Here is a 16,643-nt window from a genome sequence, read left to right on the forward strand (position 1 = left end):
TTATTTGTTCTTCTTTATGGCTGAGTAATATACCGTTGTATATATGTACCACGTCTTCTTTATCCATTCCTCTGTTGATGGACATTTAGGTTGCTTCCATGTCCTGGCTATTGTAAATAGTGCTGCGTTGGGGTGCGTGTATCTTTTCAAATTATGGTTTTCTCCGGATATATGCCCAGGAGTGTGATTGCTAGATCATATGGTAGTTCTATTTTCAGTTTTTTAAGGAACCTCCGTACTATTCTCCATAGGCTTGTACCAATTTACAGTCCTACCAACAGTGTGGGAAGGTTCCTTTTTTTCCACACCTTCACCAGCATTTATCATTTGTGGACTTTTTGATGATGGCCATTCTGACTGGCGTGAGGTGATAACTCACTGTAGTTTTGATTTGCATTTCTCTGATAATTAGTGATGTTAAACATCTTTTCGTTTGCTTTTTGGCCATCTGTATATCTTCTTTGGAAAAATGTCTATTTAGATCTTTTGTCCATTTCTTGATTGGGTTGTGTTTTTTTTGACATAGAGCTGCATGAGCTCTTTGTGTATTTTGGAGATTATCACTTGTTGGTCACTTTGTTTGCAAATATTTTCTCCCTTTCTGTGGGTTGTCTTTTTGTTTTAAAGTTTCTTTTGCTGTGCAAAAGTTTTTAAAGTTTAATTAGGTCCCATTTGTTTATTTTTGTTTTTATTTTCATTACTCTAGGAGGTGGATCAAAAAAGATATTGCTGCGATTTATGTCAAAGAGCATTGTTTTGTTTTTTTAATTTATTTTTTGGCTGTGCTGTGCTGCTTGTGGGATCTTAGTTCCCCGACCAGGGATCAAGCCCAGGGCCCATGGCAGTGAAAGAGCTAAGTCTTAAGCACTGGACCACCAGGGAATTCCCTAAGAGTGTTCTGCCTATGTTTTCCTCTAAGTTTTTTCTCTCTGGCCTTACATTTAGGTCTTTGATCCGTTTTGAGTTTATTTTTGTGTATGGTGTTAGAGAGTGTTCTAATTTCATTCTCTCACATGTAGCTGTCCAGTTTTCTCAGCACCACTTTCCCCCATTGTGTATCCTTGCCGCCTTTGTCATAGATTAATTGACCACAGGTGCGTGGATACAAGAACCCACTTTATAGTGTCGAGTCCTCCTATCCAGGATCTGGTCTTTCCATCTATTCCAGTGGTTTAAGGTTTTTCTCGTTCAGGCATGTGTACAATGACTGTATAGACAGATAGTGGGGAGGTGCAGCAGCTTCAGGACAGCAGTTGCCTCCAGGAAGGTTGAATGCAGTAGAACAGGGACTGCGCTTTTATCCAAAATGTTGCAACAATGTTTTTAATACATCTGAATGTTTATGTAATACATATGAATGTTTCTTATGAAGCTGTTTTTCTATATCTTTGAAATATTTTATAGTTTAAAAAATACTTAGGGGCTTCCCTGGTGGCGCATTGGTTAAGAATCCGCCTGCCAACGCAGAGGACACAGGTTCGAGCCCTGGTCTGGGAAGATCCCACATGCTGTGGAGCAGCTAAGCCTGTGCGCCACAACTACTGAGCCTGTACTCTAGAGCCCGCAAGCCACAACTACTGAGCCCGTGCGCCACCACTACTGAAGCCCGAGAGCCTAGAGCCCATGCTCCGCAACAAGAGAAGCCACCGCAATGAGAAGCCCACTCACCACAGTGAAGAGTAGCCCCTGCTCGACACAACTAGAGAAAGCCCAAGCGCAGCAATGAAGACCCAATGCAGCCAAAAATAAATAACAACAAAAAAAACTTAGAAATCAATTTTAATAGAAAAGAACTTTTATTGCAAATACAGTGACTCTTCATATTACAGTAGTTTACTCTGATAAACCAAATGGCCATAATTTATGTATATTTTGGATATAAAACTATACTTTTTTTTTTTTTTTTTACATGTATACTTTCCAGTGTGATGACACTTTAATGAGGAAAAGATTGCATTCACAATAGAAACCATCCTCCCTGAGTCCACAGCCCTAAAATAACAAGCACGGTCCAAACATCCCTGCAGTGGAGCTGACCCCCAACAAAGGGGCTTCCCCTCCTGTATCCCTCATCGCCAGTTGACAGTCACAGGAAGTGAAGCATTTCTGGAGTGTCTGTATCCACCCACTATGGAGAATGCCAGTGACTCAACCAGAGCAGCAACAGTGAAATGGCAGAACTGCAGAGCCCTGACTTTGCATTTTAGTCTCTGTAGCCAAGGTCAGAAGTAAAACATTATTTTACCATTTACCTTGCTGAGAGCCCCCATAACCTGTTCCACTAGTAAGCAGCAAATTTAGGAATTTTACGTAGGGACCACTAAAAAAATATATAGTCTTTTCCAACATGTCTGTTTCCTCAGCATCTGGCACATAGTCGACCTTCATTAAATGCTTGTGGGGCGAACAGAGAGTCATAATCCTCATCTGTCCAGGGGTGTGCGGCCAATGAGCCATAGAAGTTATGGCATCACAGTGGTTTACTTTTAAAAGATGTTCTTTCAGAATGAACTCCAGGAAGAAAAGCAGTCTACACAGAGAGAGATGCTGAAGCGATCTTACTGAGTAGTTTGTTGAGAGCTCTAACTCTTTCTTCCAAGAATCGGGATTTTTTCTCAGCACCTCGTTGCTTCTCTTCAGTGACCTGAAGCGCTTTCGTTAGGTGAGCATTTTCCACATAGAGCTCCTTGAGCAGCAAATCGGATCGTGTATTCTTTTCAAACTGGACAGGGGAGAAAGCCACACTGCACTGTGAATCTAATGCAGAAATGCCACGCTACCAGCTTGCCCCTCCCAGTCTTCCACGTTGTTCAAACCACAGTTTGGGGATTCTTAACACATTGGAAGCAAATATTGGATGTAATGACAATTTTTGTTATCCTGGCGGGAGAGAGGAAATTGAGAATCTGATGAACTATGTGGTAGAGAAAACTTCAGCCAATTTTGCACAAATTGATTTTTACCATAAAATGAAGACAAAAAGACCAACATCTGTAGGCCTCAAAAAGGAAGGAAATTGTCCAGAGTACCCAAAATGTTTGGCTCATCTCAGTGTGCTCTGCAGGCCCATCCCGTCACCCAGGACACAATGAGGCACTGTGGTCACCACACACACAGCAGCTGTAGAGGCTTCAGTGATGGGGACACAGGCCACACTAGTCAGGATGCTAAGACACGGGGGTCCCAGATTTGCGCTTCGTGAGTCAGCACTACATACGTTCACTCAAGTAGTTAACTGAGCAGCTCCGTTGGCCAGGTGCTGCCCTAGCAACAGCCCTGCTCTCACAGGGCATGTATTCCAATGGAAGGAGACAGACCAGAACCGAGCTCGCAGTTTTGGATGGTGGGACTGGTGGTGGACCAGCGTTGGGTGGTGGGACCTGCTAACAGAAAACCCAGGAGGGGACACACAGCTGAGACTGAGGTGAACAGAGAGGGCTTCTCTGTATGTTGACATTTGGACAGAGAGCTGAATAAAGCACCGGGTAAGTCAGTGAGGCTGTCCGGCATGAACATTCCACGCAGAGCTGGCACATGTGGGGATGACAGGAATGGCCAGGAGGCCTGTGAGGAAGTCAGAGCTGCCATGCTGGCTGGGCAGGGGGCCAAGGGGAGGGGAATAGGTCCTGCAGAACCGTGAAGACCACTGTAAAAACTGCCTTTTACTCTGAGGGATGTAGAAAGACTGGAGGTTTCTGAGCGGAGGAGGGCCAACACCTCCGTCACATTTGAAGGTGACTGTTGCCGCTGAAAGCACATCAAAGGAAACAAGGACACCAGCTGTTAGGACCCAAGAGATGGGGGCTCTGTATCCCACGCTGAAGGCCTAGCTGAAGGATGAGATGGGAAGGGGTCCATCAGGACTCCAAGGTTTTGGACTTGGGTGGGCAGGTGAGGGCACAGACAGCTCTGAAGGACTTCTGTAAAGAGGAGCAGAGAGCTGGTAGGACCAGGGCTCTGGAAGGTGGTGTTGAGACAAGGCTCCAGAGGATGGAAGGGCTGGGGCGGCGGGGAGGGGACACAGGCACATGCATTTCTTTGGGCACTTCTGGTCTTCCAGTGAAACAAGCACAGAGCACAGCTGAGGGGAGAGGTGCTGGAGGTCAGAGACAGGAGGGCAAGGGCCCCCTGGAGAGGGCAGTGGGGGCGAGGGTGTAGTTGGGACAGCTCCCCGGCCACCCTGTAGTTGGGACAGCTCCCCGGCCACATGCAGGAGCCTTAGGGTTCACCTGGGGTTTGGGCTGAGGTTTTGCCAGGAGTGACTGCGGGAGTCACCGAGTCTGACTGCTGGGAAGGAACATGAGGACCAGGGACAGAGAGGGTGGGAGGATGGCAGTGCCGGCAGGGGAGGGGCTGCAGAGATGCGGGGGTGGTCAGGAGCCGGTGGCCCGCACAGAGTGACGCTGCCCGGGGACCTGCAGCTCCGGATGCCGCAGGTGAACCATACCTGACTGCTGTGTAAGAAAAGTATTTCTACAGATTCTCATGTTTCATTTCCTGTAGCTCCAAGTGGAACTTTTAGGGCAGCAATGGCCTCTCTCCTCTCTACCTCTCAGTGATTCCACAGGACATGGGGTTCTCTTGGGTTATGTCTCCCTGATCAGCTACTTGAATGCCCAAACGAGGCGTCATCACTTACCTGCTCTTTCAGCTCACGCACCTTCTCTTGGAGGAGTGCTTCCACGTTCTTCAAAATCATTTCCACCTCCTCCACCCGCTCTTCTGCGGCTTTCAGCTGTTTTTCATGTGCTTCCTGCACAAAAGGAGGTTAGAGACGAACACTGTACATTTTAAAAAGAATCATCAGGGGTTTATTTACTTTAGAATGGAAATTAGCTGACGTGTGCAAATCTGAGCGTGTGGATAACCTTTCATCCGTAGAGGGACGGTTAGAAATGTCTCACAAGCCACAAAGCTGCATTTCTCATTGTAGTCTAAGCAGATCAGCAGACTGCTTTGTGCTAGGATTTGTCCTTTGAGTCCTAAATGACTCAAAGGTGAGTTTCCCCAAACACGTTAGTCTTTCTAAAGGATTTCTGACTAAATTTCTTTGTTCTGTCAATAATCTCTCACAGATTAACTGTCTCTCCAGCGTAACGTTTTTGCACAACGCTGAAAGGCTAGTCTTCGTTAGAATTTGTTTTACAAACGTCGAATTTCACCCACCTTTGCAGGCTTGCGCCAGTTCCTCCCTCGTGAAGGTGCCTCACCCTCTGGCCCCCCCACCCCCACCTCACGAACTCTGAGGACCAAGATGTGCCCCGCAGGCTTACACTTTAAGGTGCTCACTCACTGGTGCCTGAGAGGGTGCTTTCAGGTGGGAACCGCTGCCACCAGAAGTTGACAGAAACGGAAGCACAGAGAGGTTAACTGGCCTGAGGTCACTCGGCTGGGGTGGTGCAGCCAGGATCCAGATCCCTGCAGTGCGTGGTCTGAGCCACTGCCCTGCTGCCCTTTGAGGCTGTGACTCTGCTTCCATGTGCCTAGATGCCTAGGGCAGCACATGGCACACAGCCGGGCTCCCCAAGTCTGTGCTGTCACTGCGCTGACCTCTTGTCCAACCGCCCCCCACGCCCTGGCTACCTTTAAACATGCCGAGCACAGCCCACCTCAGGACCTTTGCACCTGCCTGTACTCTCACAGGGCTACACAGGCAGGGACCCTGCCCGTCGCCTCCCTCGCGGCCCCTCTATCACCATCTTTCAGGCCTGGAAGCGGGGACCATGTGTGTGGCTGTGTGGCTGGCTGCAGACACGTGCAGCCCGGAAGACAGACTGGGGGGCTTTGGGGTGCCTTCTGGGTCGGCTGCTCAACGCCCCCCAGTTCTCAGGGCAAGTTGGGTCCCATAGCTTCCATAAACCAGTCCTCACGTCGTGGGACATCTGCGGGGCCATCTTCCCCTGGGCACCTGGGCAGCTTCTGGCTAAGTCACCAGAGAGCCAACCTTAACCTCCCCGTCACCCTCAGCCGGCCCTTGGGCCCCCGTCCTCACTTACCCGTTCCTCCACCTGGAGCTGCCGAGCCGCCTGCCGCTCCCCTTCCAGCAGCTGCTGCAGCTCAGCCACGCGGCCCCGAGGCACCAGCTGCTCCATCTGCTCCTGCAGCTGCTGGACCGCGTGGGCGTGCTGGGACTGGGCCAGCCTCAGCCTCGTGGTGGCCCCGTACAGCTGCCCGGGGAGAAGGCACCCAGTGTGGGGGGGACTGCCCAGAGCTACCGGGTCACTATCAGGCACAGAAGGCTGCATCCCTACCTTTGAGGTCACCCCACGAGGGAAGTGTCTGCAGCAAAACCCACGATTTCTAAAGAGCCCGTTTGGCTGAATTCTGACGCCCAAATTCCATGCAACTGGCGCTTCTGCACAGTGAGAGCCAGGAAGGCCCGCCTGTAATCCTCCACGTGACCTCCCGCTGGGTTACGTAACCTCCCGGGTACATTACTGGGGCGTAATTCCTTTAATACTGTGACCCACGCCAGCTGTGTACGGCAGCCTTCCTCTAAGTGAAGAGTTCACGCTCCTGACACCTGGCTGCGGCCGGGGTCCCAGAGGTGGGTCACACAGTGATCAGCGAGGGGCTGGGAGCAGGTGTGGATGGACCTCAGCACCCGCTCCCTGGGCACAGAACCCACTGGGGCGTTGCTACCAAGCTGTCCAGAGCCTGGCTACTTCCCCTGACGGACCACCTGGGAGGCCGGATCTCAACACCACTTCTATCACTTGGACTCTGGCAGCTTCGTCTGGAACACATGGAACTTCCCTCTGAGACCTCACAGACAGGAGAGGCAACAGCTCTGCCAGGGGTCCTGCCGTGGGCAGGCTGGAGAGGAGGGCGCCGGCCATGCCAGGCAAGGACGAGGCTGTGAGCCCGCAGCCCCACTTCCCTCACCGTCCCGTGTCACTGCGTGTCTGAGGGGCCACCCCAGGCCGTTCTCCAGGACGGGTCCCCCTAGAGACACACCCATACACACGGGTCCAGCAGGGCAGCTACCGTGCTCTTTGGGGTGAAGAGAGGGGAGGACAGTTCCCACACACCCTCCACCAGATGTAGCCTCCTCCCGACTTTCGAGATTCAGACGGTCCCTCTGCAGTCACTCTGGCCCGTGTCTGCGCCCCTACCCACCCGAAAGTGCTCTTCACACCCCCTGCCCAGGTTCCTCGCCGCCCGCTTTCCACTTGGCTGGGTGGTATATCAGCACCGCCCGACTGAGTGCCCCGAGCCCCCTCCTTGTGAAGTGAGGTGCGGGTGGAGGCTGGGCTGCCTCCGGAGAGCCCTGCTCAACTGCCACCTGAGAAGGGGGACGTCCCCAGGAGAGCAGCGGGGCCACTGCAGCCGGGAAGCCAGGGCCTTCGCGTTCTGGATGCCGGGGCGGGGCAGCGAGCCCCTCAGACGGCAGCCCCTCCTGCCCTGAATCCAAGCTGGACTGGCAGAATGTGGGGAAGTGATATTCAGAACTCCTGGGCACCGGCCTCAGAAGCCTAGCCACCTGTATGCTCTTCTGGGGGCGCCTGGTTGCCGCACCTTGAGAACCCCATGTCGTGGAGAGGCCGGTGCAGGTGCCCCAGTCCATGGCACCCCTGTAAGTGCCCTCTTGGACGCCTGGCTCCCCTGCTGGACCTGTGACCTTGGAACCACTCCTGGCGCACCGGTGACCACTCCCTCCCTCCCCGTGGCTCTGTGTGCACCTCACCTCCACACACCCAGAGGGTCCCTAGGTACCCTGGAAGCTCCTTACTTCCCTTCTCCACACTTTCATCCAGGTGTGTTTCACGGGGGTCCCCGTCTAAATCACAAAAGGGGCGCCAGCTCACATCGCAGCAGCCCGCTTAAGTGCAGCATCTCCTGCCGTGACGGCAGCTGAACGTTGAGCAGCCCAGTGGGCACGGAGACCTCCGGCAGCCCAGCCAGCCTGCCAGCAGATGGGTCTGACTCCTTAGCCTCGAAGGCTCAATCTAGCCCAGGCAATTTCTCAAGGTTCCTTTGGCACTAAAAGTAGAGAAGGGAGCCCCCAGTACGTGGCGGCAGCTCGGGCATAGTGCCTGCTTACGGTGGGGGGCTGAGCCCACAGGAGCCTGACAGCACCTCATAAGGCCCCGGTGGGGGATCCCACACCCAGACCGATCCCTCTGCAGCCCCGGGCCATCTGAGAAGTGACTGTTCACACCAGGTGACCACAGCCAAGTCCAGGAGTCAGGCCAGGGGCCAGCTGGGGAACCTGGTACAAAGGCTGGGCAGAGGCATGCGGGTTAGAGACCCTCTCCCACGGCCCTTTTCCCGCTGCTGTACCCTGGCCCTCCAAGCACACCCCAGGTCTGAGTCCACACTGGGCCCGTGGCCCTCAGGGCACCTCACCCCGTCACCTCCCTTCTCCTGTTCGAACTCCTCAGAAGAACCAGCCCTGTGTCCCTGAACCTCACGCTGTCAGGCACCCACCGTCCCTCCTGGGCCCACTTTGCTCACATATGTTTGTCCCAGACCGCGAACTCCCTGCCTCCCCTGAGCCTGGTGCGCGCTGGCCAAATGCTGCGGCAGGAGAGCAGGTGGAACACCCACAGGTACGTGACACCTGGGCTCCACTGGGGGCGCGGAGCTGGGTCACCTCGGGGGCTGCTCTGCCGTGTTGGCCTGGACCTCAGAGGCCACCTGCCCCGTTCCCTGGCCCCTCCATCTGTAGAGGGCACACCTGGAGGCACTGCTATGGCCTCTTCCCCTCGTGAGGAACAGGCGCAGCTCTTCACGTGGCTCACTTGAGTTCAACCCGACCCTGGACTGAGCCTGACTCAGTCCTGGGCCTGGCGGATGCCCCACTAGCCGGGCGACCTGAGGCAGACCAAGGATGCCCCTGGCTGGACTAGTCCCGGACAGGCCGTCAGAGGCAAGGCTGACCCCTCCTGGGTTGGGACCACAGCACACACCCACCTGGTCCCGACTCTCTTCGAGGGCCTCTCTCAGCTGTGACTGTGCCAGTCTCAGGCTCTGACGTTCCTGAGTCACGTGTTCAAGTTCAAGTTCAAGTTTTTGGATCTGGTTATCCTGTTTTTTAAAAATCAGTTTCACAAGTATAAGCAGTATCTTAGCAAAAGTGTGATACACGTTTAATGCAGAAACTTCAGAGAAGCAAACGTGATCCCAGCAGCCCGAGGACCACACCCGACGTTCTGCTGTATCTCCTGGCCCTCCCTCCACACGCATGGACTTCTGTTGTATGCTGTGCTTTCCCCCTCTTATTATATCTTGAGTGTTAAATACTTTTCAAAACCATGGTTTTTAATGGCTGCGCCATCATTTACTGACTAACTCAATACTGTTGATGATTCAAAGCTGATTCCAATTCTGTTTTGCTATTATAAATACCACAGCAATGAACACACTTCCAGCTAAGTCCGTACACAATGCTCAGTAAAGTTCCCACTAGCAGAATCATGAAGCCAGAGTGCACGGGCGTTCTTGATGCTCTTGACGTATATTTTGCCATACTGTCCTCCGGAGAGGTTGTACCAACTTACTCTCCTATCATCAAGAGTTAATTCCTCTCTACTACTTTTTCTAGATACCAGGCTTTGTAAAAGCTGCTGAAGTCCACATATTTTCAGGGCTTGCTTGTTAAGTCCCTCCCTTTACCTCCAGGCACAGCAGGGCTGGGCCTCATCTGTTTGAGGCCAGCCTGTCTGCCCCTCCCTGCCGCGCCGGCCACTCACCTGCAGCTCCTCCCGGCGTGCCGCCTCCTCCAGCCTCTGTGTCAGCCGCTGAACAGTGATGTGATTCTTCTTGCTCTGGGCCTGGTGGGTGGAGGCCTCCTCTCCCAGCTGCAGGACCCTGTGGTTGAGCTGGGACAATTCATCCTTGCATTTCTGGCTCTAGAACAAAAAGGGATAAAACACAGATGAAAAATTTATTATTATTATTTTTTTTTGCGGTACGTGGGCCTCTCACTGTTGTGGCCTCTCCTGTTGCGGAGCACAGTCTCCGGACGCACAGGCTCAGCGGCCATGGCTCACGGGCCCAGGTGCTCCGCGGCATGTGGGATCTTCCCGGACCGGGGCACGAACCCGTGTCCCCTGCATCGGCAGGCAGACTCTCAACAAAAAGTTATTTTTTTAAACAAACAGCATTCCAGTGGTTCTCAACCAGGGACACTCTTGCTCCCCGAGGGACGCTTGGCAATGTCTGGAGACCATTTTGGTCATCACAGCTAGCGGGGTGGGGTTACTACTAGAAACTAGTGGGTGAGGAGCTCAGCGTCCCCAGAGTGATGGGCTCTCTGGCCACGGGGCAGAGGATGAACTCTGGTCCCTCCAAGAAGCAGCAGACTGGGCACTAGGGGGGCTCACAGCGCATCAACATCCAACCACTGCTCTGGAGAACTAGCATGGTTTTCTTGTTTCTCCCACGGTTATTTCTAACATTATCTTAAGCAATTTGAAGGGAAAAAAAACCCTCGTTATACTTGAGGCATGTGATTCTCTTCAAATCATTGTCATTAAACACAAAATCCGAGGCTCTCGGTGCAGGGAGCACACTGATAAAATCTCCCACTTTGCAGGCAGCAGATGCTGGACCCTGGACGGTGCTGCCTGGGATGAAACAGCAGCCAGCAGGTGACACACGGAAGTGCGTTATTTCCAACCGGGTGTCACACACCTTCACACAAACCACGTTTCACTCATCTGCTTTTCCCCAGCAGCCGCTCTGGAGGCCGAGGGTCTGCAGCCCTCCGTGCCTCAGAGCGGCGTCCACGCACAGCTGGTGGGCGCGTCACTGTTGCCCCAGGGCCGGATGTTCCCACCATATCAGCCAGGCGCAGGAAGAAGCAGGCTGGGGCGAGAGCTATGGGTCTCTCCAGGGGACAGCAGAGGTCTGAGAAGCCAGAGGTGACAAAAACACTCCCAGAGGACTTCGCTGGTGGTGCAGTGGTTAAGAATCCGCCTGCCAGGCTGCACTGAATCCATCTGGTTGTGCCTTACACACACACACACACACACACACACACACACACACAGAGGCATAATGATTGATTACTGAGAACGAGTTCCTCTAGGATGACCTTTTCTTCTCTACATTAGTTTTTTCTTTAAATTTAACCTTCAGTTTTGAGTCACTCAGTTGGCTGTTGCATCATATGAGTCTTTGGTTGCCTCCCAGTGATGCCAGATGGGATCAGCACAGCCCCAGGTGCTAGCTGCTAATGCCTATAAAATACCACCCACCCTCACAAAGGAGAATCATTTAAGAGTTCTTCGGACTTCATCTTCAAAAGTAGCCAAAGAATTCATGTGACGGGTTATCCCAGAAAATCTTTTGCAGTTAGTGAAATTAGGGTATAACTAAGAACATTCGGAATACTACACACACAGTTTAGGTGATCTTGGTAGAGTGGTGGGACAGCAGTAAAGTAATTAACATGTACATGCTCTGCTGGGGGAGACTAAAGGGAAAGAGGTGTTCAGGGAATACTACACACACAGTTTAGGTGATCTTGGTAGAGTGGTGGGACAGCAGTAAAGTAATTAACATGTACATGCTCTGCTGGGGGAGACTAAAGGGAAAGAGGTGTTCAGCCTAGAAAAACATTTCTCAGTGGATGTCCTATGAAGTCAATGCGTCTTGGGTTTAACTTTGAAACAAATTAAAACATTTAAAAACTGACTTACTAGCATTTGTGGATTTCAGATTGAGACCCATGTAAAAGCAGTGCTTTATTCTGTGAAAAAAAAAGAATCCACCAGCTGATGCAGGGGACATGGGTTCGATCCCCAGTCCGGGAAGATCCCACATGCCAAGGAGCAACCAAGCCCGTGCACAACAACTAATGAGCCTGCGCTCCAGAGCCCGTGAGCCACAACTACTGAAGCCCGCGCGCTCTAGAGTCCACGTGCCGCAACTACTGAAGCCCGTGTACTCAAGGGCCCGCGTGCCGCAACTACGGAGCCCGCGGGCTGCAACTACTGAAGCCCGTGCGCCTACAGCCCGTGTTCTGCAACAAGAGAAGCCACCGCAATGAGAAGCCCACACATGCAACGAAGAGGAGCCCCCGCTCGCCACAACTAGAGAAGGCCCACGCATAGCAACGAAGACCCAACGCAGCCAAAATAATAATAATAATAAAAATTAAAAATAAATAAAAACACTCCCAGAAAGAGTAAGAGCTCAGCAAGGTGTCAGGACACAAGGTTGGCAGGTGAAAATCCACTGTACTTCTGCGTCCTGACAGTGAACACGCAGAATCCCATGTGAAAAACAAAACACCATTTCTGGCTTCTGGTCTGGCCTGTAAAGAGCTTGGAGGTCATCACTCCCATCCTCCCAACAAGAAAAAGCTGAGTAACTGAAAACTCAACCACTCTTCTGAGACCCATCAGAGAACTGAGGTCACAGGGCAAATCAATGCCCTGAAAACTGGAGAGACGGGCAAAGAGAGTCACAGCTCACCAGGAGCTGATGGCTGGAGCCTGAAACAAAGTGGCTACTGTGGGCGGAACTGTGTCCACAAACTCTCGGCTGTGTCTGGAGACAGGGCTTGCAGCAGGTAATTAAGGTTAAATGTGCTCAAGAGGCGGGGTCCTAATCTGATAGGACAGTGACTTTATGAGAAGACACAGTGAGAGGGCATCGTCTGCAAACCGGAAGAGCCTCGCCAGAACCAAGTCAGCCTCGCCTTGATCTTGGACTTCCGGCCTCGAGAACCGTGAGGGAATAAACTTCTGTGGTTTATGCCACCTGTCTGTGGCATTCTGTATGGAGCCCGAGCAGACTAAGACAGTGACCATTCTGAAGTACACAGAGCGCTCTGTTCTCCTGCCCTCAAGGGAAATGTCCTTTTTACCAGATCAGAACCAGCGTGGGGAAGGGGATACCCAACAGCAGCGCCCTCTAAACTTTCTGACTCAGTACACACCTATCAGAGTGGCTAAAATAAAAGAGTGACAACACAAGTGTGGGCAAGGATGTGGGGAAACGATCAAGCACACATTGCTGGCAGGAACGGACACTGTTACAGCCACTCTGGATAAGAGTTGGGCAATTTCTTATAAAACTAAACATGTAACCACCATACAACTCAGCAACTGCTCTCCCGGGCATTTATCCCATGAAATGAAAACCTATAACCACACAAAGACCTGCCTGAGAATGTTCACGGCGCCTCTGTGACAGCCCCAAACTGGAATCAGCCCAGCCGTCCTTTAAAAGGTGAGCGTTAAAACAAGCTGTGGGCGACTTCTCTGGTGGTCCAGCGGTTAAGACTCCATGCTCCCAAGGGCCCGGGTTCGATCCCTGGTCAGGGAACTAAATCCCGCAGGCCACAACGAAGATCCCACGTGCCGCAGCTAAGACCAGGCGCAGCCAAATAAAGAAATAAATATTAAGAAACAAAACAAAACAAAACAAGCTGTGGGACATCAATGCCTTGGAAAAGTGTCCAGTGACAGGAAGAAGCTAACCGGGGACACACAGCCGGGAATTATGATATGTGAGAAAAGGCAACCCCAAAGTTCATATTCTGTATTCCTTTTGTATCACATTTTGAAATGAAACAATTTTGGAAATGAAGGGCAGTTAGTGGTTTTCAGGGGTTAGGGGCTGGGGTAGGTGGGCAGGAAGGCGGTGGGTGTGGTCATGAAAGAACAACGTGAAGGATCTTTGTGGAGCTGGAGCTGTTCAGTATCTTGACTGTGGTCATGGAGACACGAACCTACACAGGGGATAAAATTGCATAGAACGTGACACACACACGAGTACACAAGTAAAACTGGGGAAACCCGAGTAAGGCGCATGGATTGTATCAATGTCGACATCTTGGTCATTGATATTCATTATGGACTGATCCCTGCCAATTCACATGTTGAAGCCCAAACCCCCAATACCTCAGAGTGACTGTATTTGGAGATGGGGTCTTGAAAGAGGTGATTAAGGTAAAATGAGGTCATATGAGTCCAATATGATGGTGTCCTAATACGAGATGAGGACACAGACACATCCGAGGGACGACCACGTGAGGACACAGGGAGAGGACAGCTGTATACAAGCCGAGGAGAGAGGCCGCAGAAGAAACCAGTCCTGCCCTGATCCTGGACTTCTAACCTCGAGAACTATGAGGAAATAAACTTCTGTCGTATAAGCCACTCACTCTGTGGTACTTTGTTATGGCAGCCCTAGCAAACTAACACAGATAATATTATACTATAGTTCCATAAAATGTTACGACTGGAAGAAACTGGACAAAGTGTGTTTCTCTGTAAAATACTTCTCATAACCACCTGGGAGTCTGCAATCATCAATACTAATTTCAATTTTAAAAAGAATTAAAAAACAAAAACAAAAACAAGAATGACACATCCCAGCTTCTGTGCTTCAGTCCAAAAGCCAGTAAGTGAGACCAAGTACAGAAGGCATTTACTTATGGGGCAAAGGGAGACCAGTGTGGAGGTCAGTGCTGAGTGAGACAGGGCATTTACCTGCAGGGTAAAGGGATTAATCAAATAGTTAAGTAAATCTATTGAAGATGAGGAAACCAGGTTTTTCATTGCTAGAGGCAAGAGTTACAAATATGGAAAGGGAGAAAACTAGAATTATCCCTGTGATGTTGGAATTGCAGATACGAGTTTAAATTCATGGTTTTCAGTAGGGAGATATATAAATAAGTATACCTGAAACCATGTGCATGTGAGCATAGTAAATACATGTATACACTCCCTAGCTCTATGCACTGACTGCACCTGGACATAGCGATGCCCCAGGAGCCGTGAGCACTCCTAGTGCCCAGATCTTGGTCTCTAAATACCATTCGGAACTAAAAGTCACCAAGGGCTCCTTGGAGAAATGACTGCTTCCAGGACTGGGGCAGGGAAGTACTAGATGAACCTGGAATATCGTGAGGCACCAGAAAGTGAGGAAGTGTGCAAAGAATGACCAGGACCTGTCAGGAGGACCCAGAAGTCCCCCTGAGGGGGCTCTTATTGGCCAAATCTGGGACAATCTGAGTATGAAAATAAATACTGATGGTAACATATTAATAACCCATTGAATAAAACAGGAATCTATGATAGTAACATAATGATGAATAAATAAATGGAGGGCTTCCCTGGTGGTGCAGTGGTTAAGAATCTGCCTGCCAATGCAGGGGACACAGGTTCGAGTCCTGGTCCGGGAAGATCCCACATGCCGTGGAGCAACTAAGCCCGTGCGCCACAACTACTGAGCCTGCACTCTAGAGCCCGTGAGCCACAACTACTGAGCCCATGTGCCACAACTACTGAGCCTGTGCTCTAGAGCCCAGGCTCCTCAACAAGAGAAGCCACCGCAATGAGAAGCCCGCGCACCACAACGAAGAGTAGCCCCCGCTCACTGCAGCTGGGGAGAGCCCGTGCGCAGCAACGAAGACCCAATGCAGCCAAGAATAAATAAATAAAATAAATAAATTAAAATAAATAAATAGATGGAGAGAAGAAAAAGCTCTTCCTTACACTAGAACACCAATTAACAAATATAAAAGGAAGCTGGGATTAGTCACCAGCTGGCCACCATCACAGTAATAACTGACTCCACCAAGAAACAGAGGATGCGAAAACAAGGGGGTGAGAGTTTGATGAAGAACAAGATATTCACATCATGTCAAAGCATTTCCCCATAAAATATTCAGTAATTACCAAGGGGAAAGTAACTTTGTGGAGAAGCCTGACCAACACCACCTGACCAAGAATCTAAGTTGACGTCACTAATGCTTGTGTCCCCGGACTGGATGGGATGAGAAGGACACAGCATCACTTTGGGGATATTCACACATAATCTGAATCCAATCACAGGGAAGCACCAGATACACTGAAACAGCCACTTGTAGTCTTCAGAAGCGCCAGGTCCTAACAACAAGGACAGGTGGACTGAAGCCACACGAGGTCCTGGGCTGGAGGATCGGGCAGTTTCATAGTCACACTGATTTCCTAATTTGGGGTGGGAGAGGGCTGATGGGTCAGCAACTCACTCTCAAATCTTTCACAACAAAGTTCTGTGCTTCCTTGTTGTAAGCTTGAAATTATTTCAAAATAATGGAAAAGGGAGGGTGGCATCAGCTTCATGCCAGGTGTCAATACTTCACCTGTGTGCAGAGCTCTTCCATCTCAGAGCAGGCCTTTTCCTTCTCTCTCTTTAAAACCTCAACTTCCTTCCTGTTGAAGAAGCAAAGTTAACAGTATCACTGACCACTCATCGCTCACGGTCACCTTGGCGGCTTGCATTTGTACACCTGCTCCTGGTACCCTACAGCCACTGCTCTGTCACCAAACCTAGGGAAAAAGGGCTCCTGGAGGGAAAGATCTTGCAGATTTCAGAACTGCCTAACGTAAGGGAGATGGCTTATTGACCATCCACTTTGGATCCCAGGCTTTCATCATCAGGCACTTTAATCCAATCAACACCGCGTTCTCGGCAGTTTAGAGCCGAGCTCATCTTGAATGTCATTAAAAAAAAGCCAAACAAACCATCCTTGGATGAGGCTCTGATGGTGAAAGCAGAAATCCACTGACAGGCAAGCCCGAGCCTCCACCGCAACACACACACACACACACACACACCTCCTGCCTCAGTGCTCAGGCCCCCGACCCCTGACTCTCACACACACACACACACACACACACACACACACACACACACAC

The 16,643-nt window shown here is 51.0% G+C and overlaps 1 protein-coding gene across 2 annotated transcripts in view; it reads right to left on the bottom strand.

Moving 5' to 3' along the window:
* Positions 1-1,773: 1,773 nt before the first annotated feature.
* NINL (ninein like) overlaps positions 1,774-16,643 on the bottom strand; it is a 117,676-nt gene continuing 102,806 nt past the window's right edge. Inside the window, exons 18-23 of one of the 2 annotated variants that reach the window (XM_024752688.1) lie at positions 16,088-16,157; positions 9,696-9,854; positions 8,917-9,030; positions 5,997-6,167; positions 4,661-4,753; positions 1,774-2,722 (exon numbers count right to left, since the gene is read on the bottom strand). In XM_024752688.1, coding sequence (XP_024608456.1) covers positions 2,531-2,722; positions 4,661-4,753; positions 5,997-6,167; positions 8,917-9,030; positions 9,696-9,854; positions 16,088-16,157 — 799 coding nt within the window. In that variant the 3' untranslated portion in view covers positions 1,774-2,530. Of the gene's footprint in view, positions 2,723-4,639; positions 4,754-5,996; positions 6,168-8,916; positions 9,031-9,695; positions 9,855-16,087; positions 16,158-16,643 lie in introns of both variants that reach the window. The other variant, XM_024752687.1, reaches the window with a different exon arrangement.

Source organism: Neophocaena asiaeorientalis, unplaced genomic scaffold (genome assembly GCF_003031525.2).
Source record: "Neophocaena asiaeorientalis asiaeorientalis breed wild unplaced genomic scaffold, Neophocaena_asiaeorientalis_V1.1 scaffold528, whole genome shotgun sequence".
NCBI lineage: Eukaryota > Metazoa > Chordata > Mammalia > Artiodactyla > Phocoenidae > Neophocaena > Neophocaena asiaeorientalis.